At 36.8% G+C, this 26,586-nt stretch overlaps 1 protein-coding gene across 3 annotated transcripts in view; it reads left to right on the forward strand.

The window, feature by feature from the left end:
• The first annotated feature begins 2,060 nt into the window (after window positions 1-2,060).
• The window catches only part of HIP1 (huntingtin interacting protein 1), a 75,452-nt gene continuing 50,926 nt past the window's right edge, over window positions 2,061-26,586 (forward strand). For 2 of the 3 annotated variants that reach the window (XR_005557035.1, XM_039346194.1), the window contains exon 1: window positions 2,061-2,332. Coding sequence is in view for 1 of the 3 variants with exons in the window: in XM_039346194.1 (XP_039202128.1) it covers window positions 2,063-2,332 (270 nt within the window). In the remaining 2 variants the exon portion in view is untranslated. The remainder of the gene's footprint in view (window positions 2,333-26,586) is intronic. The other variant, XM_039346198.1, reaches the window with a different exon arrangement.

Raw genomic sequence — 26,586 nt, forward strand, 5'->3', positions numbered from 1 at the left:
CCACCCCCTGTGCAGAGTATAATTTTAACTAGTTGTTTAACAATGGCATCATTAGGAACCTTTTACAAGATGCTGCAAGCTTGTTTGCATGATCTGCTTAGAAAAAGCTTTGGCTTTTACTTTTCTTCTCTTGGCTCTTAAGCATCACAGATAATCCATTTCTATCCTATTGGTGCTCATTGTTCTCCTCCTCTTCCTCTTTTCCATCTATTCTGAAGAAAAACATCAGACTGTTCCATGTAATGTAATTATGCAAAATAGTAATAGGCAACATTGCTTCTGCATTGTGGATATATTCATATTTCCCTTTTCTCAAAAGTGAAAGCTGCTTCCCCAATTGAGATCTAATTATGAAGACTTAGATTACAATGATGGGCTATCATGTTCAAAGCATACCTCCATTATATCCTAACCCAATAAGAAAGAAAAGAATTTTGTAATGGTAAAGGTTGAGATTCATCCATCCCCACCTATTTATTATGCTATTGGCTTGCATAATATGCCTTGGGGATAGTAGTTTTCATGGATCAACTTTTCTTGCTGACAGCTTGAATGAGGGCCAACACCTAATCTTTAAGAAACAGGTCACAACAAAGGTGCTTGCGTGGCATATTGAAGTACAAACCACAATTTAGTTTACATGTTGTAGATCCAACCTGTGTAGTTAGTCTGATTCTACTGTATGTGCTGAGCAAATTAGTTTTCCATGGTTAGATAACTATACGGAGAGTAACCATGTTATACAAGTAACACTTTGTATGAATAAGGGCTGCAACTTTTCAGATGTAGATAAACTCCAGCTACCATTACTCCCAGACCAAAGTTCAGAGAAAATAGTAATAAACTAGACAACCATGACTTGTTGGGTCATTGTTTTAGAGATATTTCCTTGCCTAAAGTGATAAACAGAATGACCACAGGCAAGTAAGCAATGGGAGCAGGAGCAGCTTTTAACTTCCTGTGGGCTTTCTCATTGCCTTTTGCTTGTCAAGGGGGGCAAGGGAGTGTTGAAAATCATAATCACGTAACTGCAGGGATACTGCAACAGCTACAAGTTTGTGGATAAAAGTGATCTGAAGATCCTTGAAATTTCAGTACATGGGTTTTGCCTGACTGAAGGTCACAGACAGGAGAGATTTGGCAGTGTATAGATAACTCATCCAAACTAATCTGATCCTCATCTCATCTCTGACTACAGGTCTCCAACACCATAAAACAACAATAGTTCTCTTGCCTCTTAAAATACTTCGCATTTTTGAAACTATCTTGCATTACATCCTTTAACTTGGAGGTAATTTTGAACATGGAATTAAAGAAGAAAGCAATTCATTAGTAAAGCTACTCAGTCACAGATGTTTGAATGTCAGTATAGCTGCTATCTCCAGTTCTTAAAAAAGAAATGTATGTTTATGTGAGAACTCCAACTTTCTTGAGTATGGAGAGTCTCAATCATCCAGATCATGGTTGTCCCAAAGATCCTTTTCCAAAAGGCAACTGGACTTTTAGGGTTTTTTTTTTCTTTGAAAACATTTCACTTCTCATCCAAAAATCTGAAGAACAACAAACACTAGCTCTATTCTCAACACACTTAATCTGAGTTCTGAATCCAATTTTGAATGATATTTCTGGGCACAGTATGTTCCATAAACTAACCCCATAAACTAACCCAATATGGAATGAGGTTACACAAACACAAAATCAGTTAGGTTTACAACCGCAGCAGCTAGATCTCAAAGTTCCACGGTTAAGCATATATGGAAGCAACACATCCACAGAAGCGCTTCCACCGCGCAGCATTTAAAGCGCCCCCCCCAGTGGGCGGAGTTGGCGCACGTGCAAAAACCAGGCAGATTCTGCAGAAATAGCCAATCCCATCAAAGCAAACACTCCTCTACCACTGCCTTTCTCGCGACAGCATTCCTCCTTTGAGAGGAGGCGTAGGGGCAAGGGGGAGAAAGGGGGGAAATACGGGAGCGGGAAAACAGGCAGGGAAAAAAGGGGGGCGTGTCCAGAAAGTTCGCCTCTTTGGATCTGAAGCCCAATTAGCAGCTTGGCCAAATGAATGGCAGCCTATGAAAGCCAACCGGAGGAGCGGCATTGGCAGTCCTGTCAGAGCGCAGAGTGGGCCTTCTTAGATGCCGAGATGGAGCGCTCGAGTAGTTCCATCAGGCAGGGATCCAACCCGCTCGCCAAGAGTTTGCGGGGTCGCCGTCGGCTCTCCGGGCCGGTCTCGGCAACAGCCGTGAGCAGCGGAGGTGTTACGGCCGCGCGGGCTGCTGCCGGAGGGGGCCTGGCGGCTGCTGCCGAGCGCAACGCCTTCGAGAGAGGGCAGGTACCCGGCTGCGGGAGAACAGTTTCGGCGTGGAAGAGGAGGGAAAGTTGCCGGGGAAAGTGGAGTAGGGTGTGCGTGTGTGTAGGTGGCACAAGGAAGTTCAAAGGATCAGGGTGTGGTTGGAACTTACCAACTTTTCAGCTACTTTTGCACACTTTGGGGTTTAATTGGCGCGTAACAAACTTACACAGATTTTTAAGTGGAAGCAGACTTAATTTGTCATAGACCGGAATAAAGAAAAAGTTTGTGCTTGGATGAAAATGTTTCAGTATTAACAGCTTCTCTTTCAATCTTTCTTTGCCTGTCTATATGAAGAAGAGAAGCGGCGTTTTGCCACTGTGATTTTGAAGCCTAGTTGTCACCCGTCAAAGACCCGTCTCCTCCTAACTAAAGAGTGAACCTGGCTAGAAACATGGTGTGGAGGGAGCTTTTCGGGAGGGGGGGGGGAGCTTGTTTTTCCATATAAGAAACAAATAGCCCTATCACACTTTTAAAAGGCTGGGTGGAGGAAGTTTGTAATTCCTTAGTGCAGTGGATTCATTTCATTGGATGAAATTAAAGATTGGGGCTGGAGAAATAGATGTAACTAAGGAGACCATTTAAAAAAATGTTTTAATCTACCTAAAAAAGTTAACAGTACAGCAGCAACAAAATTTTGTTTATTTGTAGGCATTAATAGATGTGGCTAAAAATTATTGATTAGCAATAACACTTGTTCAATTCTGAAACAGAATTGTAACTATTCATCTGTTGCTTCAGAAACTCAAAAAGAAGCCTACAATTTCTTGAAAATCAATACTAGATACTGTTGTGATATGTAGTGAACATTGCCACCAAGACAGGCAATGTAATGAACACTAATAAACTTTCATGTGCTATAACCAAAACTATTACTTATGAAAGTTAGTTGCCAAAATGGTGAAATGTATGCTTTCTGAATTCAGAGAAAATTTTAGTGGGCAACTTAGGCCAAGGCCAAATCACACAAGACAGTTTTATAGACTGGAGCACAAATGAATACAAGTCTGTATGTGGATGACCTAATTCTGACTAGCAGCAAGTGGTAGTGATAAAAGTAAAAAAAACAGATTGTTTATCATGAGACCTTTGCTCTAAGTCTTTTTTAGGCTGAGAGTGTCTTTGTCAAATTTTCCAGGTGGCTGGTAATGGGTTTTGGCAGACCAGAAAATGATTTGGAAAGACAGAGTGGGAGTAAAGTTACTCTTGTTTCACAGAACATTTCATGTAACTGATGTTATTTTCCTTCTCTCTTATAAGAAATTCTTCAGAGTTTCCAGTTTGCATGTGAACAAAAAAAAATAATTATGAAACAAAACCCATCTTATGCTTTCTCTTCTCCTGGTACATAGGATAATGTGCTAACTCCTAATGGCATTAGTGCTAAATGGAGGAACCTCATTCAGAAGTGTTGTACCATATTTATATGGCTTACTTTTCTTGTATTACATACCTTCACTTTTTGGCTTTTCAGGCTTTGAGCAAAGGAAATAATTAGTGAGAGACCATAGAAAAAACATAGAAGCATGTTGCCTTCCTAGAAATTAATACAAAACCTACAACTAAATAAATTTTATAAATAAATAAACTACAAATAAAAGCTGTTCTGTAGGTGTACAATGGTTAGTTGCACACTTTTTTGTTTTCTAGGACTTGTTTTCTCTCAACTATTCATTTACAGTGCTAACTGTGGTAAAGGGCTGGCAAGAATCTCATTTATATCTAAATCAGGAAAGCTGTTGCTCCTGTCTCCTGTTAAACATTCTCATTTTCTGTTAGAATGCTTAATTGTAAAGTTGCAGGATCAGGAATCCCAAACCAGGTGCTGTTTAGAGTTATTAGAATACAGTGCTTATCGACTTCTGGTTCCGGTTTGCGGCGCTAGCAATTGTGCGAATAGAGTTGTCTCTTCGCCGGCCGGTTCTTCTTCGCTGGTAGACCCTGAAGAGGGTTGAAAGTCACCCTGGAGGGGCGACCACCGATGAGGCTTCTCGTCGACTGCGAGAGGATGGCAGCTCCTCCCGTGGCTCGAGCTAACTCCTTAGGGCCAACGGAGCAAAGATCACCCAGTAAGATGGCCAATCACACAGCCACACCAGCCGAAAGTCACAAAAACATCTAACCGTAAAGAAACACCGTTGATGATCCGGGTGAGACCTTTCCTTTCCTCTCTTCACCCTATTTTTTTCCTCCTTTAAAAAGCCTTCCTGGAATTATTTCCCTGCTTTGAGAGAGCGGCGTCTGTTTGTCTGGGAAGAAAAGCTTTGAATAAAAGGAAAGAATAACTAACTTCAATGACTATTTTTACTTGTAGCTACTCTGGGGTCCTGAAAAAAAAACCCTATTACAGAATTTTACTACCTGATCTAGTTTATATGTGGAGAATATTATTTTTCCTATTTCTTTAATTTTATTTTATTGGTGTCTGGGAAAAGATTGTATAATCTACTGAGGACATCCTGTGGTGAAATTTAATACTGCAACTGCTTTCTCTTGTTTGATGCTGAGGTTGGCTTTGACCTTTAAATTATCGTAAAAGGGAAAAGATAAGTTAATATAGCTGCTAGAAACTGTGAGGGTGGACATTGGTTAACTGTTATTAAATATAGCCTCCACTAAAAGATAAAATGACTGCTTCTAACTACTACTGAAATGGAGAAACCCTATTTACAACTTAACTGTAAACTTATACTGGAAAAAAATCATGAAGCCACTGAGCAAGTATGTGCTAAAATAAAAGAGATTACTATAGAAATAAAAGTCAGAAACCCTACTCTAAATTTGCAAACTGACTTCCAGACTTCAACTGACTATCCTACAGGCCAAAAAACAACAGAAGAGGAACTAATCAATACCAAAGAGGAATTTATACCACTTTATATACAACTTATTGAGATTTTTGATGATCAAAAAGTAACTTTAACTAAACCATATATAACTTCAAAAGCAACAGGAATTGCACAATAAATTGTACGATTTATTCTGCAACTTTGATAACCAACTACTAATTACAAAATTGGACACAACTGTGTTACCCAGCTGAATCAAACATTGAGACTTGAACTTTTAAAGCAACAAGGGATTAACCACAAAGGAATCAGGTTCCTAAAACAGAGGATGGGACATTTTCCCTTGACCCAAATGATATTACAAGGAATAAAGGGAGATTTATTCGTTGATATAGAGGCTCTGTTATGGAAACCTGCTTGGCACAAAAAGAAAGCCAGAATGAGACTGAAAAATGAGATCTAAAATTGTATGCAATGGGTTAAAAAGGCTTTTCAGAGACACGGATCGACTTAAGGTTTAAGACTCAGACTTATAAGCGAGGGGAAAATTCTCGGTTAGTAGAATATATATGTGAAATAGAGTAAGAATGTATTTTTTGAAATAATATGCTTATTTTATGTATAATAATTACCTTGTAATGGAATGAGAATAAGTAAATGAATTGTGATAACAGAATACATGGTATAAGTAAATGAGGAGCTAGTAGAATAAGAATAGAATATGTTTAGGAAATATAAGAATGTAATTGTGGGAATAATATGTTTATTTTTAGATATTATAATTATTATGTTATAAAAGAGGGAAATTAGGGATACTCGAAGTATAAACAATATGCTTATTTACGGCTAAATTGAAATATGGTAATTGGAATTTTGTAAAGCTTAAATACAGGATTGGGATTTGTATAGTTAAATTGTTATTGATAATTTTATTGATTGATTGAATTTTACTGGAAATGTATTAATCTGAATATGGTATATTATTTGAGGGAACTAGAGAGAGAATTTTAACAAGTTAACCTGAGCTATATATAAATGTTTTGGTGTTTGGATGATTGATTATCCCATCACCATGCTGTTTCCTAAGCACCTTGATGTAAAATTGGAAAACTCAATAAAACTTGTATTTAAAAAAAGAATACAGTGCTTATCATCTGGTACTTTCACCATGGCCTTTGTGCTGATAAAATGTAATGGTAATCCAAGATGAATTAAGGCATCGACCATTGTGGTGGCTAAGCACCAGTTTCTATAACAGCCTTAATCAATTTAGGAATCCTGGAATTCTGGAAATTTTGATCCCAACGTACAGTACAGAGATTAAATCTTTTTATGGGAGCCTACATTACTATTGTGGTATATGAAGTTAGCTGTTCTGTTGGCAGCACATCTAACTGCTAGAAACAAGCAATGATTATTAATCCCAAATTAAAATATGTGAGATATTTGCTATGTTTTCTCTGACATGTATTCTGTTTATATCTTGTGGTATCATTACACAGAGGTGAGCCAACTCTCTTGGTGGAGTCTGGGAAGGTAAATTGAGTGTTGCTGAGGACTGTCATTATTAAATACATGTATGTGGCCTGTTCACCAGGTTACTGAACTTTATAAGGTTACAGTTATCATTATATAATTTTCTCTAGCTTATATTATAGGGCTTCTTTAGAAATAAAATGTTATATATGAGAGAAGAAAAATATTTTGCTTCTATTCTAATTTATATATATTCTAATTTAAATTTCTTTTTCTGACAAAGAGTTAAAGAATTAAATTGGGAGACTAAGATGGCCATTTCGAACTCATTCTGCTCTCTTCAGTTAGCCATACCCTTTATGGTATTCGAACCTGGGCAGTTTACATACTAGGCAGTGATTTAATCACCAAGCCACAGGCTTTCCTCCCCTCTTTGCCAAATATTCTAATATATATATATATATATATATATATATATATATATATATATATATATATATGTATGAGCAAATTTAAGAAAAGTAGAAGTGTGAATTGAGTCTGAAATTCTGATTTCTTAAAACCAAAGAAAGGAGGGTTTAATCTGGCCATTATTAATGAATAGAACAAAAATCTGATAGTTCCACATTATACAGTTGATATAAAAGATTATAATGGGGAAAACTGAAAGGAAATACTGTAACATCCTGTTTTGTGTGGTTTCTGCATTGGGTTATATTGGTGTACCGAATTCCATTTACAGGTAATCCTCAACTTACAACCACAATTGAGCCCAAAATTTATGTTGCTAAGTGAAACATTTGTTAAGTGAATCTTGCCCCATTTTACAACTTTTCTTGCCACAGTTGCTAAGTGAATCACTACAGTTGTTTATTTTAGTAACCTGGTTGTTAAATAAATCTGGCTTCCCCATTGATTTTGCTTGTCAGAAGGCTGCAAAGGGGATCACGTGACCTCAGGATGCTGCAACCGCCATAAATATGAGTCAGTTGCCAAGTGTCTGAATTTTGATCATGTGATCATGGGGATGCTGCAAAAGTCATAAGTCACTTTTTCCAGTGCTGTTGTAATTTTGAACGGTCGCTAAATGAACTGTTGTAAGTTGAGGACTACCTTTATTTATTTATTTATCTCATCTTTATTATTTTTATAAATACTCAAGGTGCCAACATACCTAATACTCCTTCCTCCTCCTGGCTACATTATATCTTGACTGTACTATCTATTCAGATCCCCTCATCTTTGTTATGGGGAATGTAGACAGAGATTTATGAAACATTGTTAGAAATGCAGGGATAAGCAAATTTGTGGTCCTATTGAAAATGGGTTGGGTTTATGTTATTGATGAAAGCATCCCAGCACTATAAAAGAGAACCTTGTAATATAATATGGTAGAATTATGTAATGTAATATAATATGGTAGAATTATGTAATGTGTTTAGACCCACAAACCTAATGAATCTGAATAATTTCCTGCATCTGGAGACTTTTCACTTCATCCTCTATATTGTGAAATCATGACTGACTTTATTGTTTCTAAGCATTCACTGCCGTGTTGCAGAGTTGCGCCAGTCCCATTTATTAGAGAGCTAACCGTAATGAGGAAGATAGAACATTAACTATAGTACAAGTGGATTATCTCAGGATGCAGCACATTGAGCACACAGACTGTTTGAATAGAGAAAGCAGTGCAGAACATACTACTTCACTGCCTTTATTGCTTCTGCGCAGAACAAGGTGACATTGCTTTTTCATATTATGAATCATTTATTTTATTAAGATTTACTAAGAGTGGAGGACTGAAACAATTTATGGTAAATTTATTTCTGAATAAATTAGCCTTGGATTCTAATGTTGGGGGAAGTCACAGGAATATAACTTGGCAACCATTTATGCTGTTATTTGGATTATTTGGGGCTTGTAAACTCAAGAAACTCAACAAGGTATATAGAGAACTTTGGACTGCTACCTGCCTACTCAACACTTGCTCTGACTAGCTGCTTAACTTAGCCAAGATGAGACTTGCCCTTTGATGAAGGAGACTGTTCTCCTTGCAGATGGCTTACATTTCCCCAAAAGATTTATGAGACTGTAGGGCAGCTTCAAATACTCCATTTACTGGAAAGACCAATGAGAAGACAGTGACCTTGCAACTTCAGACATAACTAAATGATATTGATTATCTGATTGCTAACTGAAAAGGACAGTTTGAGTATGTTTTATTGTATGGTTGAATGGGAGGATAGTCCTACTAGTTCATTCTGGTGGCTTTCAGTATGATATACAGTATCAGTGTGAAATTGCTAGCTGTTTCAGTGTTTTGCAGAATTCTGAAAGTTGGTGAAATTCAACTCAACTATTCCAGGAAGCAATTAGTACATTAGGATTTTGTCTAATAATGACCCAGATGAGGGGAGCAAAGTACTATTAAATTTGGACAAGATAGAGATATTGTTGGTAAATGAAAAAAAAAATGGACTTGGAAACTGAGGTTTTGCCTCTTTGTGGGTGGGATGTGGATACTTGCCTCCAGAAAGAGCAGTTCCATAACCTAGGAGTTCTTCATCCTCAGCTGTCACAGATTCTCAGGTTGGGTTCATAGTAAGGAATATATTTGCATCATCTATGTCCCTTCCTAGGCTTGTTGAACTTGCTGGCAGTTATGCATTGACTATTGCAACGTATACCACATATTGCCTTAGTGCCCAGAAGCGTCAATAAGTGAAAGGTGCAGCAGCTATACTGCTAACAGCGCAAGGTACCAATTTTACCTGAAGCTTGTATTCCATTTGGTTCAGACAGTACCTTGAGAAATAGCAGGAAGAAAGAAACAAATCTACCTTCCTTAGCTACCAGTTGCTTACCGAGCATTATTTAAGATGTTGATATTTCTTTAAATTGGTATACCACCAACTATCAAACAACAAACAAACTCTTTTAAATCAAGACAATAACAGTTAAAGTAACAAAATCACAAAGCAAGTAAAAACCAACAGTTACCAGTAACATTATAAGATTCCTTGACTCTGCAGGGAGTGCATTTCAGAGATTTGGTATTGCAAGAGTTAAAGCTTAATCCAGAGTCACCGCCAGATGTGTTAGTTGCAACATTTGCAGATCATCTCAATACAATGTGTATAGAAAAAGATGCTATCTCAAGTAGCCTTAATCTAAGACATACTGGGCGTTAATTGTAATAAGCAGGACTTATTTTCTGCTCAGAAAAAAATTGACACCTAGTTCTGCGCCAAGGCAAAGTACTGCATGGGATTCTCTTATTTCTGCAAATTCTGCTGCTGAGTTTTATATCAATTGAAATTTCCAGATGATAGTCAAATCTAAAATCTAAACTACTTACAGACTGACCAGCCAAAAGATTGCCTTTCCCATTGTGAACTTTCCTGGCTTTAGTTCTGCAGGACAGGTTACTTAGAAGATATCCCAATTGATAGACAACCTTGTTTTTGATACGAATGACCATATTTTTGGCTTTTCTTATTTACTCCTGGATTATGGACTCTGCTCCATGGGTGTTGCATTTTTGACTCCAGGCTTTTAATTATAGATTAATGTTTGTACTTTTATTTATATTTTACTATTTCAATATGTTGTTAATTGCCTTTATTCATTAGAATAGAAAGATGGGATATGTAGTATATTGGATATGGAGTTAAAAATAAAAAATCATTTATAAATAAATCACAAAGTACTACATCCAAGATGGTATCTCTACTTAAGTAAGCAAATATTAATTGGCCAGCAAGGAAATATACCAAAAGAGAAATGCCTTTAAAAATATTTATCAATTGATTAGATTTTGATTAACTAATTTGAATACCACCTGAAAATTAATTATGAAGCATGGCAGTGATCTGAATGGGGAATAGGTATACAGATGACATAAGCTTGCTAAAGGACAGTTAAGATGCAGTTTTCATTAAGGAAGAATGGCATCATTCTCATAGTAGTATTTTCATTTTTTGTGGTTTCACCACATGTGAATGTGGCAAATCCATTGCATGTGAAGATGAACTACTTCCTGTATGGCAAAGGCATGCAGATTCTGAAAACTGAAGTTATAGCTTCTGATAAAAATAGCTCCATTATTGTGGCCAATATTGACAACCATCAATTTGTGCTCAGAACATACTACATTAAATATTTATCATTCAGAAATAAGGCAGCTTTTAACAAACAAAAGAGGGTGTGAAGGAGGGGGGAAAACTCTTAGGGTATAATGCTTTTTTCCCAGTACAGATACTGTAGTTCTATCTTTTCTAAAAAGTGCATGGGGTTACTCTGACTTTTATGTACTTGAAAACAACCCAATAAAATGGTTTTGGAGAAGCTAATACTGTATCATAAGATGGGATTTATGTAGTACATGCGTTAAATATGAAGTGTTATCTTTGATGTGAAAGAGTGTATTTCTCACTGAGCTTGATGGTCATAGTGCAGAAATATTATAGGCACACTGCCAAGTTGATTTATAACAGGTCAAATTTTCAGCACATGGAATACACAAAAAAGAATCAAACTGTGGCTAAGGGCAGTTTTACACTGAAGTTCAAACTAAAGGAAATAATTGTATAAATTCATCTTGTTAGAGCATTTCATTTAATGTTCTTAGAGGTCTAGTGATAGGAGTACTCTGTAATTCAAAAGTTAGGTTCTCATTTTATGCTAGAAGCCATAATATGATTAGTTGAGCTTTAGCTTTATTATATACATGTACATTTATATCTTTTTTTTCCTGAGAATTCAAGGGGGGTGAACTTAGGGTCTCTCCACAATATTATTCTTCAGATATTGGTTGGGCTACAAGAGTATAACTGGTACAGAATCACATAATGAGCTCTGTGGTCAAGGGATGTCTTGAAACTGGGTCTCTCTGATACAAGTCTTACAATCATTACAATTATGGTTTAGTGTTAAGTGTCTTTATATTCAACAACTATGTGTAAACAAATCATGGCTTAGCATGATTAATGAACTTCAACTGTTAAGCATCAAGTCACGCAAACAAATGTGCTGTTCACAGAGCCATTGAGCTGAATAGCATCTACCATCTTGTCTTGCCCCAAACCCCGAAGCAGATGAAGAAGACCAATCAAAATTGAGACAAGAATCAATTGATCAACAAAATCAAACCAATAAAAATCTCCAAGAATCAATTGATCAACACCTCAGGGGAAATCTCCATTCACCAACCAACTCCTCTAAGTTCATATGTGATGCAGACTACAAATGCTACAAGACACCATCTCCCCTGCACGTTCTAAGGAAGCCTCACAGGGAAATGGAGTGAAACATCTGCCAAAAGCCTGCTTAGCATGTCAATACTAATCCCCTAAAGTCTGGAGAAATTTGACCACAAAGTATGTACAGTATAGCAAACCTCGACTATCTTCTGTTCCAAGAATACATAACCTATTGGGTTAAAATGAGCTATGCCCAATTCTTGGTTTTACCAGGTTTTTGAAGATGATCTTGAGAGTCCCTTGGCTGATATGAGAATATTGTAGTCAAAACCCTCGTGTTTCTGAAGTCTAGGATGAGCAAAGAAAATATATAAGTACAAATAACTTTCAGAAACAAGTAGGGAGGAATAGCATGATATATACGTTTCTTTGTTATGCACTGAAACCAGGCTGCATTGCTGGAGCTTATAGTACTCTGAAATCGGTCTTCATACTTCTGTATTTGATGCTAAATGTCAAAATTTAAGATGATCCCATTTTTTTTGTGATAGTACATAACTAAATCTGCCTTATTCAAGGCAAGTGAGTGTTCAGTCCTGATCACACTCATTAAGTTGAGTGGTGGTAAACATCCCCTAGAGACTCTTGCTGACATTTTCTCTTATTTCTGAAGTCCCAATATAGCATAGCAAATGCTTCAGAAAACTTTACTAAAATTATTGAAAGCTGGTTCTTTCATAATTTGATTTAATATTTCTCCTCCCTTTTCTTCCATTACTCTTTTTTTTCCAGAATAATCATTACAGTATTTGAGTTTCCAGTTAGCCCTTGTAAATTCTGCATAATAGCTATTTGGAGTTGTCTAGTAGATTCCAAATATATTTTTCCTTCCTGAATTGTTGTTTATTATTGATGAAATATTAATGTCCATGGTTCTGCTTTGCACAAGTAAAAATCAGTAAGTGAATGCTGCTGATTTATTGATTAAGGGTCAGATCTTCCTAATCTCTAGGATTTTCTGGGTTGGTAACTGAATAGACAGATTTGCTTCTATCAATGAAGGAGAATATTTGTAGCTCAGGTTTGAAATGAGGGGTCCTTGGTTGTTTTCTTGCAAACATTTCATTACCCTAACTTTTGTTGTTGTTAATTGCGAAGTCGTGTCTGACCCATCGCGACCCCATGGACAACGTTCCTCCAGGTCTTCCTGTCCTCTACCATCTTCTGGAGTCTATTTAAGTTCACACCTACTGCTTCAGTGACTCCATCCAGCCATCTCATTCTCTGTCGTCCCCTTCTTCTATTGCTCTCAATCTTTCCCAGCATTAGGCCCTTCTCCAGTGAGTCCTTCCTTCTCATTAGGTGGCCTCAATTCAGGATCTGGCCTTCTAAAGAGCAGTCGGGGTTGATCTCTTCTAGGACTGACCGGTTTGAACGCCTTGCAGTCCAAGGGATTCGCAGGAGTCTTCTCCAGCACCATAGTTCAAAGGATCTGGCCTTCTTAAAGAGCAGTCGGGGTTGATCTCTTCTGGGATTGACCGGTTTGAACGCCTTGCAGTCCAAGGGACTCACAGGAGTCTTCTCCAGCACCCTAATTCAAAGGCCTCAATTCTTTTGTGCTCAGCCTTTCTTATGGTCCAACTTTCACAGCCCTACATTGCAACTGGGAAAACCATGGCCTGGACTATATGCACTTTTGTTGGCAGGGTGATGTCTCTGCTTTTTAGTATGCTGTCTAGATTTGCCATAGCTTTCCTCCCCAGGAGCAAGCGTCTTTTAATTTCTTGGCTGCAGTCACCATCTGAGGTGATCTTTGAGCCCAGAAAAATAAAATCTGTCACTACCTCCATTTCTTCCCCATCTATTTGCCAGGAATTGAGAGGGCCGGATGCCATGATTTTGGTTTTCTTAATGTTGAGTTTCAAGCCAACTTTTGCACTCTCCTTCGTCACCCGCATCAAGAGGCTCTTTAGTTCCTCTTCACTTTCTGCCATTAGAGTGGTATCATCTGCATATCTTAGGTTGTTGATATTTCTCCCGGCAATCTTAATTCCAACTTTTGATTCATCTAGCTCTGCCTTTCTCATGATGTGCTCTGCATATAAGTTAAATAAGCAAGGCGACAGTATACAGCCTTGCCGGACTCCTTTTCCAATTTTGAACCAATCAGTGGTTCCGTGTCCAGTTCTCACTGTTGCTTCTTGACCCGCATATAGGTTTCTCAAGAGACAAATGAGATGGTCTGGTACTCCCATCTCTTTAAGAACTTGCCACAATTTGTTGTGATCCACACAATCAAAGGCTTTTGCATAGTCAATGAAGCAGAAGTAGATGTTTTTCTGGAACTCCCTAGCTTTCTCCATGATCCAGCGTATGTTGGCAATTTGATCTCTAGTTCCTCTGCCTCTTCGAAATCCTGCCTGTACTTCTGGTAGTTCTCGATCCACATACTGCTGGAGTCTAGCTTGTAGGATTTTAAGCATAACTTTACTAGCATGTGAAATGAGTGCAATGGTGCGATAGTTTGAACATTCTTTGGCATTGCCTTTCTTTGGAATTGGAATGTAAACTGACCTTTTCCAATCCTGTGGCCACTGTTGAGTTTTCCAAATTTGCTGGCAAATTGAGTGTAGCACTTTTACTGCATCGTCTTTTAAGATTTTGAATAGCTCAGCTGGAATACTGTCACCTCCACTATCTTTGTTGTTGCTCAGATTTTCTAAGGCCCATTTCACTTCACATTCTAGGATGTCTGGTTCGAGGTCAGTGACCATCTCATTGTGGTTATCTGGGATGTTAAGCTCATTCTTGTATAGTTCTTCTTACCCTAACTAGGTAACATCAACAGTGCTAGACCCCTCAGGTTTGCTTCTCATTGCATCCTTTATTGAGCAACTATTCTACTTTGACATCTGTCATTTTTTCTTTCAGAAAAAGGCCATTAAAGAAAATATAGTGACTAGCACAATGCATTTTTATAACCATATTTTATTATTTTTTATAATCACAAATACATAATATTTTATCAGCAACATGTTGTCTGGGTTCCAATATTTAGCTTACTAATACATGTTAAACTCCTTTCTTTCTACCTCATTTTTCTAGCCATTGATAAAATGTATCCCATGTTCTAAAGCAGGGGTCCCCAACCCCCGATCCATGGACTGGTACCAGGCCATGGCATGCCAGCAACCGGGCCGCACAAACTAGCAAAGCCTCATCCGCAAGATGCAGGTGGCACACTAAACCACACACCCTCCGGTGCACGGAAAACCTCTCTCCACGGAACTGGTCCCTGGTGCCCAAAAAGTTAGGGACCTCTGTTCTAAAGTATTCTGAATTTTCTTTCTCCTTCATTTTCAATGTAAGTCTGTCCATTTCTGCACAGTCCAACATTTTCCTGATTATCTCTTCCTCTGCTGGTAATTCTTCATCTTTCCAATGTTGAGCAACTACAGTTCTCGCTGCTGTTAATACATGTAACATTAAATATATACATTCTTTCTCATAATTTCCTGTAATTATACCTAACAGAAATAATTCTGGCTTAAAATCTACGTTGTTTTTTTGGGGGGGTCATTTTCTCTAACCATATATGTATTTTTGACCAAAATCTTTTAGCCTTAGGGAATGTCCACCAAAGATGATGATATGTGCCTGGTTTTTGTCTACATTTCCAACAATTGCTAGACATATTTTTAAACATTTTTGCTAACCTCACAGGTGGTAAGTGCCATCTGTAAAACATTTTATATACTTTAGCCACCGCCTTTGTTATTTTAGAATTTCTTTCCCAAAGTCTTTGCCAGTTTTCTTGTTCTATGTTATTCTTAAAAAATTTTTGCCCATGTTATTATTGTTTCTTTAACTTGTTCCTCTTCCATCTTTAAACTTAGCATGTACTTACACAGTTTCTTAATCAATTTTTCATCTGATGCCAATAGTATCTGGTCAAATTCTGTCTGTTCTTTATAGAATCCAGATGTTTTAGCATTTTTTTCATATCTCATTTGAATTTGCAGGTGTGGCCACCATAATAGATCAATACCCTGTTCTTCTAGTTCTTGTCTAGATTTTAGTTTTCCTTCAAGCACAATGCATTTTGATAAGTAGCATTAAAAGGCTTTCATCTGGGAACCTTTCTTTGTCATAAAACATAAGCTAAAAGCCAATGGCAATCATGAACCTCTCAAGGACCTCCAAGAAGCAATACTTGGGAGCTATAGGCATCTCTGCTATAACTTTTTTCTTAAAGCTTGTTTTTTTTCTCAAATATACAGCAATAACTTAATAACATTTTTAATGTTTTTATTTGATTTGTTTGATTTAAGCAGTGGAATTCACATGCTGTTGGCATCTGTTCCCTGACAAGTTAATCCTAATGCTTTTGAAGGAAATTAAATATAATTCATTAATTTATTTGTTATAGTCTTTTCTAATAGTTTTGTTTGAGAAGTACATTAATCATCTGGAACATTTTTTGGCAAGAGTTTGACTTTATGAAAAAATAAGAAAAAGAGAAGAATTCAGATATGGATATGGTAAAGAAAATAAACCTTTTCAATACGGTTTAAAAACAATTTTGGTTGCTCATGTATGCTCTACTTGCTGTATAGAGAAACAGTCTTCATGAAATTGGTGCTTTCTAATTATTTCAAAATGTCTTCCCCCTGTAAATTCCATTTTTTAGGACTCATGTCTGAGGTATGTTCTCTAAAAAATGCAGGAAATAGCTAATGCTAAATAAGTGTAACATTAAAAATAAACTAATAGTATTCATTCATGTTTTATATGATATGATAAGGGTAACGATAATATATGGTATTATATAACAATACTTATAAATAAGTATTGTTTATATGGTGAGAAAGGATAAATGTTTTTAAACAGTATTGTAATAGTGAAAAGACATTCTAGAGAAAGAAAAGGAAAGAAAACAAGCCACTGGAATAGGCAAAAAACCCACCCTGATTATGCAATCTGTGCACACAGTAGAAGGGCCCCTTAGTTGCAAAGCATTGCCTTAGGAAGAAAATCCGTTTTCTGGCAGTGGTTGAATGTCAGACCCAGTGTGATATCTATCTTCCGAAGCTCAGTGAAGGTTCCATGTGCTCCAGCCGAGTCCGGTAGCTTCGCGAGTTACATCGCCATCAACGATATGAAGGTGGTGCTAGGGCGTCCGCAGCGGCAGCCGAACGAGTCATGTGGCCATCTCACGTTGACAGAAAACAGCCGGGCGGATGCTACGCAGCAATAAAATGCGAGAGGAGCCGAATGATCTCAATACTGCCATGACTTGGGTTGCTGGAACCGTGACTCTGTGATTGTTAGGAATTGGGTCGCTGGGTCTGACAAAGCTTAGATGCCAGGATGGAAAGGGGGGGGATGATATAGAAAGGGAGTAAGTCCGTTGGAGCTACCGAGCCTGTAGGAACGAGCATGGTGTGAATGTAACACCTGGACTCAATGCAATATTGAACATAAGTGCTAGCTGGATTGGGCCGTGGTTAGGGCGGAGGTCTATCACGAGGCGGTTCTGGGGCGTGGTACGGGTGGAAACTAATTGTCTATTTAATCGTTAATTGGGGGGGGGTGTTCTGGGCGTGGTGGCGCAATGTATTTAGGGCAATAGATGGAGTATCCTTTCAGTGCTAACTTCGTTTTCATCATAGTGAATAAACTTGTTGAATACTGCAACGTTCCTGTTTCCTGGCTTTCGTGGAGTGCGGTTAGGACGTTCTGTCATTGAAATTATGGACTAAGATTGGGAAAATCCAATCATGGAATCTCAATAGACTATATTAGGCCTGAGAATATTTCTTAGCCTAGTCTCCCTTATAGGACAATTGTAATGGTAGAACTGTTATGTATATTACTTGAAATATTGGATGAAACAAAGCAAATAAATTGAATAACTAAAAGCACAACTTATCACTCATACCAGTTGTGTACTTGATGTTTGCTTAGATAACATGCAGTGAAAGGTTGCAGGTAGCTGTTTTAAATTGTAAAATTGATAACCTATCAAAGCAATAATTAATTCATAGTTTTAATAGGATTAATTAATTGGAAAAGGTCTATTAAGGGATATAGTCTTGAAAACTAAACTCTACCTCCATATTGGGCACAGCATGCTTCCAAAAATCAGGTGCAAGTGAACAGTTGCAGAAGAATGATACATCTCTCTTCTGTTTACAAGCATCCTAGAGTTAGTGACCAGTATGAGAAAATATTGGAGTAAACAACAAAAACTTTCTTATGATCTTATTTAAAAGTTTACCAGCCATTTGTTCATTTATAAAGCCAGCATGATAAAGATTACATTAATCTTTGAAAAGCATGCATAATGTATTAAAAAGTAAGCATTTTGATATTCATTTTGTAGTACATTATGTGCCGTAATTTGTAGACAAGATAAATTGATGAGGTAGTGCTGCATGATGGGTCTGTCAAGTCCGTAATGTCCTCATGAGTAAGAGCTGAATGTCCTATTTCAAGCCATATATTCACAAACATGCAGAGAATTTTTGCACAGTTTACTAGGGAGTTTTCAAGCAAATAAACAAGTGCAAAGGAAAGATGCATACAAACATGCATGCACACACATGCACAAGAAATCAAGTCCCATAAAGTCCAGTAAGCTTGTCTTGAGAGAGAGTCCAAATTCAAAACAGCAGGCACAAGAGTGGTCAGGCAAAGTCCAAAGGTTGTGGCAGGGTTATCAGCCAATCTATATCCAGAATCACAGTCACAAGATTTCAAGTCAAGGCACAAGGCACATGGAGTCCAGATTAACAAAGGGTTGCTGCCAATGGAAGGGCTTGAGATCGCTTCTCTTCTTATCTAGAAGCCACCCTGGTGTTGCTCATTTGGAAAAATAAGGTTCTTTCTTCCAAGGAAGCTTTGCTCTGCTCTCCTGTCCTCACAGAAAGCCCTTGCACTAGGAAGGGGTGGCAGCTCAGACTCCTCATCTTTTAAGACCAGCAGCAGCTGTGTCTCCTGGTTGGGGGATGGGGGTGCACAGGCTCCTCTGCCTGAAGCTGCTCAGCTGTCAGTTTCATCATCATAAAATGAAGTGCCCATGACATTGAGGATCTTTTGGAGTAAGAATGGTGTTTATGGTGTGGCTAGACTACAGCATGGTTAGAGTAGACATGGCTAATTGCTGATGTTGCTATGCAGGAAAAGAAAATCTAAAGAAAACATAGTGGAAACATAGAACCATATACACAGAAAAGTTCAATACAGTGAAAGACTAAGTGAATTGACTACACATTGACATCTTAGGCATCAAAGAAAAGAAAAAGACTTTCAATCAGAACATCAGACTGATTACTACTCAAGATACAAAAGAAATGAAGGAACAATATTGCTTTCAGAGTCAGGAATGATATAGCAATGTTTACTTAGGTACAATACCATCAGCAATCAAGTATTATCAATTATACTTTGCAAATAACCCTTTAAAATGATGTTTATTAAGAAGGAAAATATACTTAGATTGCAAAGCTTAGGAACCTGGAAAGAAGTAGGATTTTTGCCAATCCAAGAATTTCTTCAACCCTAACACAATCTTCCAACAACTAAAATGATGCCTATATGCATGGACATTACGAGATTGGGTACACAGAAATCAAACTGGCTATATTATTGGCACAAGGAAGTGGAGAGCAGTTATAACAGCAAAGAAATGACTAAAGGCTTACTATGGAACAAAATACAAACTGCTTACATGGTAGTTCCAAATCAAGCTAAAGTGGAGGAAAGCCAATCAGTTTCCAAATATGTTGAACATACATCTTCCATTTTCCAAAAGAGTAATAATCATTTTGAAGTCCTAAACTTCATTGACAGGGAAGCAGAGTGACTGTGGTATGAAATTGAAAAGAAAAGTTGTTAGGAATGCGAAAAGACATTGCCAGAAACCAAAGTATAAATGAAAGGAAATTGGTTGTCAAAATAAATTGAGAATTCCCAGGAGGCAAAGGAAAGCCGAAGTCAAGAAAGAGAGAGATTTCAGAAAATAACAATTTCAGAGAGCTGATTGACAAGAAAATAAGCAGTTTTATGATGATATCTGTAAAGACATGGAAGATTATCTGGAGATCCAGAAAAACTAAGGAAAGTATTCCAAAAGATCTTTGAAATCAAATGGAAGTTCCAGTCTCAAATTAGCATGTTAAAGGATGCAAATGGACAAAGAACAACTGATTCAGATATCAGTTAAAGATAGGAGTACACTAAAATTATGAACAGAAGAGATGACACCTTAAAAGATATTATTTAGAATGTTGAAGATATTAACTAGATAGACTGTCTAATACTAGAAGGTAAAGCTAGATCAGCACTCCATTCATTACCAAGTTGGAAGGCTACGGGAATTTCTAGTGTCTGTAGAAATATAGTAAGCCATTGAAGAATCAATAAACATTCTAATCAAACAATGCCAACAAATCTGAGATTGGAAGAGATCAGTCTACATTGAAATGGGCAGTAGGAATTACTTTAAGGAATAAGAGAAAGAGCTACAACTAAGACAATGGTCAGATAAAACACATGTGAATCCATCACAGAAATATAATTTAGAAAAGCATCTCAGACTTGACCCTCCCTAGTTTTCACAAAGATAGAGAGAAGGAAGAAGGAAGCATATTCAGACTTGCAAGAATCTGCTACTGTAAACTTACAATAAAAATAGTATTAACATTGATAAGTTTGGTTTCCTAGTCTGGTCTACCTCAAAGGGCTGACATACATACCAATATTGAAGAAAAGAGATTGTGCAGTCTTTCATAAAATATCTTTAATTTCCTATGCCAGCAAAAATAATAGGATTATCCAATCCAGATTATACATCAAACGGGAGATAACCTCTGTCTTTTAGGATTCACTATTAACAATAAAGGAAGTAGCAGTCAAAAAATATGCCGTATACTGGCACTTGGTAATTAGTAATGAAAGCCTTGGAAAAAGATACTCAGTATGCATAGATATTATGACATATCTTTGGTTATTAGAGATCAGAATCATTCATGCAGGCAATGGTTTTCTCTATGACACTCTATGGAAGTGAAAGTAAAAGTTGAACAGAAAAAGGCAAGAACGTAGAAAGAGAATTGGCATTTTTTTTTAACTGTGTTGAAAATAACTCCTGAGAATGCCATGGACAACCAAGAAAAATAAATGCTTTGTAGAAAAAATCAATTCAGAATTCTCTCTCAAGGCATAAATGACCATTACGCCTAGTTCTCTTGAGAAGTCTATAATGTTAGAAGTCTATAATGTTAGGAGCCCTGGTGGTGCAATGATTAGAAAGCAGCATTGCAAACTAATTCAGCTCACTGCTAGAAGTTCGAGTCTTACCGGCTCAAGGTTGACTTCCATCCTTCCAAGGTCGGTAAAATGAGGATCCAGATTGTTTGGGGGTAATATGCTGACTCTGTAAACCTCTTAGAGAGTACTGTAAAGCACTATGAAGTGATATATAAGTCTAAGTCCTATTGCTATTGCTAAGGTGGAAGAGAAAAGATGATCAACAACAAGATGGAGGAGGAGTCAATTACAGTGATGATGGATGCACTGTTTGAGGATCTGAAAGGCCAGGTTGGGAATAGGTTATCCTGGAGGAAATATGTGGTTACTAAGAGTTACCATCAATATGATGGCACATAATCAATACAATATATACTATATATACATTTTAACAGAACAACAGAGTTGGAAGGGACCTTGGAGGTCTTCTAGTCCAACTCCCTGTTCAAGCAGGAAACCCTGTACCATTTCAGACAAATGGTTGTTCAGCCACTTCTTAAAAACTTCCAGTGTTGGAGCATCCACAACTTCTGCAGGCAAGTTGTTGCATTGATTAATTGTTCTGTCAGGAAATTTCTCCTTAGTTCTAGGTTGGTTCTCCCCTTTATTAGTTTCCATTCACTGCTTCTTGTCCTGTTCTGCAAGGTGAAAAACTATCACAAATCTTGAAAAAAACACAAAAGCAAACAGAAAAACTACACTCCAATCTATATGTTAGTTTTGGAATTGTGAATCATGTTGATTCATTTTCAGTTGCAGACAAAATTAAATTTTCAAGTGTGCATTGCTACAAGTTGTTCTAGCCTTTGGCAACATTCTGTGATTACATGTTCTTAATGTAGAGTGTAGCTTGGTTTTTAACTTCAGTGTATTTGAGTGGCTACTTCTTTAGAATTTGGCAGTCTACTTGGAAAGTGCCTGTGTGGATCATTTTCTCAAGAGTGAATTAATTGGTCCTATAAGATGACTATTTCTTCTTTTCCTTGCTGGTAAGCATAAGAGTACCCTTCTCGTTTCAAGTTGTTGTCATAGAAGGAAGATATTTTTTCCCCTAAATAAATGTTAGGAAATAAATAAAACAGGAAGGCAATCTTAGATTCATTCAGAATGTAGTAATAGAAGCAAATTTGGACAAACTAAGCTTTGTGGAAGAATATCATTTTAAATTCAGGGGAACTTTTTATAGTTAGCATGGGACTTTGAAAAGGGGAGACTCTTAGTGAAAAGGAAGGAGTTGCTAAATCCAAGGCTAAAAGGAGGGGGAGTAAAATTGTAATTCACTATTTGCCTGCTGTCAAGTGAACAGCAGGCACTGATAGAACAAAGTTTTCTTTATAAGCCGTACTTCATATCACTTGCTTTCTCCAATACCCTAATGCGGTTTCAGTACATTTTTATTCCTAGTTATTAGAAGAAATTTTTTTTCTGTTATCAGCAGCCTCACTACTTGTTTTTGTTGAGAGGAATGCAAAGTGATACTTAATGAAAAGGATGGTAGAAGTCTTCTGCTTTTAACATTCTGTTACTTCTGTGTGTTTGTGTGCATGCACATAGATTAATAATGAGTTGAGGACTACCTGTCATGGTTATCTTTCTCATTTGCCTTTCTAGTTCTTCCTGAAATATATTGGAGTATTTTGTAAACCTGGTTTTAAGGAAAGTTACCCAAATGCATTACACATTTGCAAGGAAAAATTACTCCTGGATCAGACTGCCCATTTAAAATGAAAACACTGTAGTTTGTTTTATTTATTCTGTTGTCTCATGTGTGATAAATATTAATTGTATTAACTATATTATATATATTTTTTTAATCCTAGGGTTTCAAATATTGCTACATATTGGGGAGGATATTCTTTAAAGCAAAATAAGTCATTTTTAGGAATTGTTTTGTAGTTTTTCCTATTTTCTGTTGTATAAGGTGAGCCACCAGAATTGTGAATTTGAAGCATTTTTTTTCTAGATTTTATATTGCTTTTGCATTCTAAATATACTTTGGACGCAGACATTGGTCTTTGGGCCTTCCAAGGAAGGAAGTTTTGCCAAGAATTTTATTCTTATCTGTAGAGAAATAAATAATGGTAATTGTGGCTCTGTGTGTTTCATTAGACCCTTCACTCCAATTTCTTGGCATATTTTTAGTTCTTCATTCATATGAGATGGTTCTTCCTTCTCAATTTTGACTGCAGGGAAGTCTCAACTAAAAAGAAATTTCATGCCTGCTTTTCATTTGAAATTGCTCATCTGTTTCCATATTGACAGAGTGTATAAGTCCCAGTAGCCAAATCCATTAGTTACATTCATTTATTGTGCCAATTTGACCTGTATAAGTCATAAGCAATGTGAATAAACTAGTTTGTGCCTGAGTGTGATATATTCTACTCACAGTTAGAATACTTTTCTGTTCTCTCTTAAAATAGGGTTCCATTAACCCAAACTGTTCCTACTCTTTTAAATCAGTTGCTGTGAAGCCTTTGATAAGGATGTGCTATCTATATTGGTTTTTCCCCTTAGTGTATGGTATTGTAAGAAATGTTTATCTTAAGAACAATACTGCAAAGATTTTCAGCTACAGGTGGGTACTTCTCTGTTCAGATTAACAACAGTTGATTAGAACTGAAAGGAGAGCAGAGAGAAGACTAGTAACTTTTTTCAATGTAGTTGATCTGCAGCTGCTGCTTTTCTTTGTAAATTCAGCCATGGATGAAATTGCAGAGGAGGACATGTCCTTTACAGTTGATCTGAAATTATCTATCTGTCTAATTTTACACAGCCAGTTCCATCAAGGCTAAGTGTAGGCAAATTTGTGAGGTAATAAGAGAAAGAGGATTCATATAACCCTGGGCAAAAAGATGGTCCAGCTCTTTTTTTAAGCATTTAAGAGAAAGGCTGCAAGGAAACAACAATTCTCTCTTCCTTTGCTTCATCCATTCCATAACCTTTACCATTCCTTAGATTGGAAAGAATCTGGCAACTTAGTTCTCTTCCTTGAGGGAAAGAAAAAGACTTGACTCTTATTTCCATATCTCATAACTGACAAAGGGTAACATACCGGAATTGGAAGTGATTTGAAAGTTGTTCCTTTTTTGTTTCCCCTTAAGAGTAGTGAGAAACAAGTATTATTGTTTGAGAAAAGGTTTTCCTGTAATTTTTGCAGATTAGCAACTCTACAGTGATAAATAAATGATTTGGGACTGTTTGCATGTTCTTATTGGGTCAGTTGCTGACAAGACTAAATCTGTATGATATAATGAATATTTCAGAAAAGAAGTTAATGCATTAATGGCTTATAATTTCAAAAGTAACCTGGCACTTATGAATCATTTTTCATCGTTGTCAGTTTTTCAGCAACAAAAAGTAAAAATGGACTGGGAAAGCAGAAGAATTGAGTCAGTCAGGATTTTATAGTTCTGTGTTTTATCAGATAAATCAGTTTCTGATTTTTCCTCTCCATAGTTCAAAAACAATTGAAACGCAAGTTTTATAGATTTGATAAAATGTACTGCTTTTTCCAACCTTCCCCAAATCATATTCAGAAAAGAGCTCAGTATTATAATCATGGTAGAACAACTAGCATATTGCTTTCAGTTCTGAGCTCATGGCAGGAAGTAAGTTCTAAGTTTCTAAAAACTAGGTTTATAAAATATGTCATTTACAGGCAACTATCAGTTTTATCTGCCAATCAATTTTCATTCAAATAATTGTGCCAGTGGCTTAGACTCTGACAGTGTTACACAGCCTATTCACAAGCTTGATTCCTAACACTCTGGTGCTGTCTTATTTCAAGATGTGGTGCTGCTGCTTAGAGATGTGAAATATGCCTCTGACACATTTGTTTAACCACGAATGCAAAGTTCCACCAGAATATACAGTAACTCAAGAATTTTTTGGTATTAGAGAGCTAAGGTAACTAGGCTTTTCACCCTTTTGGTAGTTTGTGCAAAATTTGATAGTTTGTGCTGCTGCTGAAATAGCACCATTGTTTTTAATATCTGCTGTTAAAATCTTAGCTTTTGTGATTTTTATTATTTTAATAATTTTTAGATGTTATCTGTTTTATAATCTTACTGTCTGCTGCCCAGAGTAACCTTTTCATGAGATAGACCATATAAATTTGACGGATAATTAATTAAACATTGACATGTTTCATCATAAAATAAGCCTCCTATATAATGTTTTGGATCAGCCTGTTCTGAGATGAGATTTTTTGCTTCTATTTCTGGAGGAGTTGGCTGTTGGCCAATTGAGATTTAATTGTGAAGGAAATTGCATATCCACCCAAACCCCCATTCAACTCCGCTTGGCGTGGGCACTGTGGAAGCTTTCTGCTCTTGTTCAGTGTTATTTGGACAATTTGTTCCTGTTTGCTGCACATTGCAGCTTCCAGCTATGCTTTTTCAATAAGGGAAATCTGAGGTGGGGGACGTTGTTGAATACCCTAATACTTTAGTTAAATAATCAAGTTGGGGTTGGCAGACACAGTCTTTTATGAATATATACTCTGTATTACTCTTTCTGTAGATCCAGCTGGCTTCAAAGCTGTTGAAGCTTTTTGGCTGCTTTAAGCTTATGGAATTATAGTGTGTTTCAACTCTCTCTTCTGAATAATAAGCACAAATGTACTGTATATACTTCTATCTTCCTGTGATACACATATTTTTGGTTGTGACTTACAGATTCATACAGTGTACATATAAAACAGTCTAAATTTTCAAAGGCTTTTCTTTTGTGTAAGGCATTTCACTCCCTCTTAGCTTTTTTATTAACTTGTTCTAGTTATGACTTGCTGACTGTTTCTGCTTGAAATAATTTTCAGGTATTGACTTTGTGGATAGAAGATTGTATTAATTTAGACTTTAAAGACTGACTAAAAAGTGAAATGCTTATAGTCAGAATAAATGAAACCATGTATTGTAAAAGCATCTGTAATAAATATGTGCTCTCTAGAAGATATCAAAAAACAGAAGATCTTACATTCCCCCCCTCTGTGTGTGTGTGTATGAATTAACATATTCTACATATTACAAGTCACTCAAGATTTAAGCATCCTTTTGTACATTCACGTAAATTCATGTAATTTCTTATTTTCAAGGTGGAAATTCTATAGAATTATATGCTGCAGGATGGTAATAATGGTAATATGTTTTTAAAGAAAGATTAAATATAGATTGTGTAATTTGCCTCACTGGCAGAATTTTATTTACTAGATTGTGAGAATAAATAGAGGAAGCAGGCTTCCCAAATTTTTTGGGGGGAGGGCTAGTTCCTAGATCCAATTTGTTTTTGTTAGAGGTAAAATATATAAAATACTAATCTCAAATCTTCCAGTGGCAATTCTCATGTATTAAAAATAGCACCCAAAACTTTTAGACAAAAATATTAAAAGATCCAATATATGAAATTGTACTGTATATTTGGGGGGGGGGAGAGAGAATGACTTAGCATTTGATGAGGGAGA

This window comes from Crotalus tigris, unplaced genomic scaffold (genome assembly GCF_016545835.1).
Source record: "Crotalus tigris isolate CLP2741 ecotype Arizona unplaced genomic scaffold, ASM1654583v1 scf7180000017987.690289119674:8195010, whole genome shotgun sequence".
Lineage (NCBI taxonomy): Eukaryota > Metazoa > Chordata > Lepidosauria > Squamata > Viperidae > Crotalus > Crotalus tigris.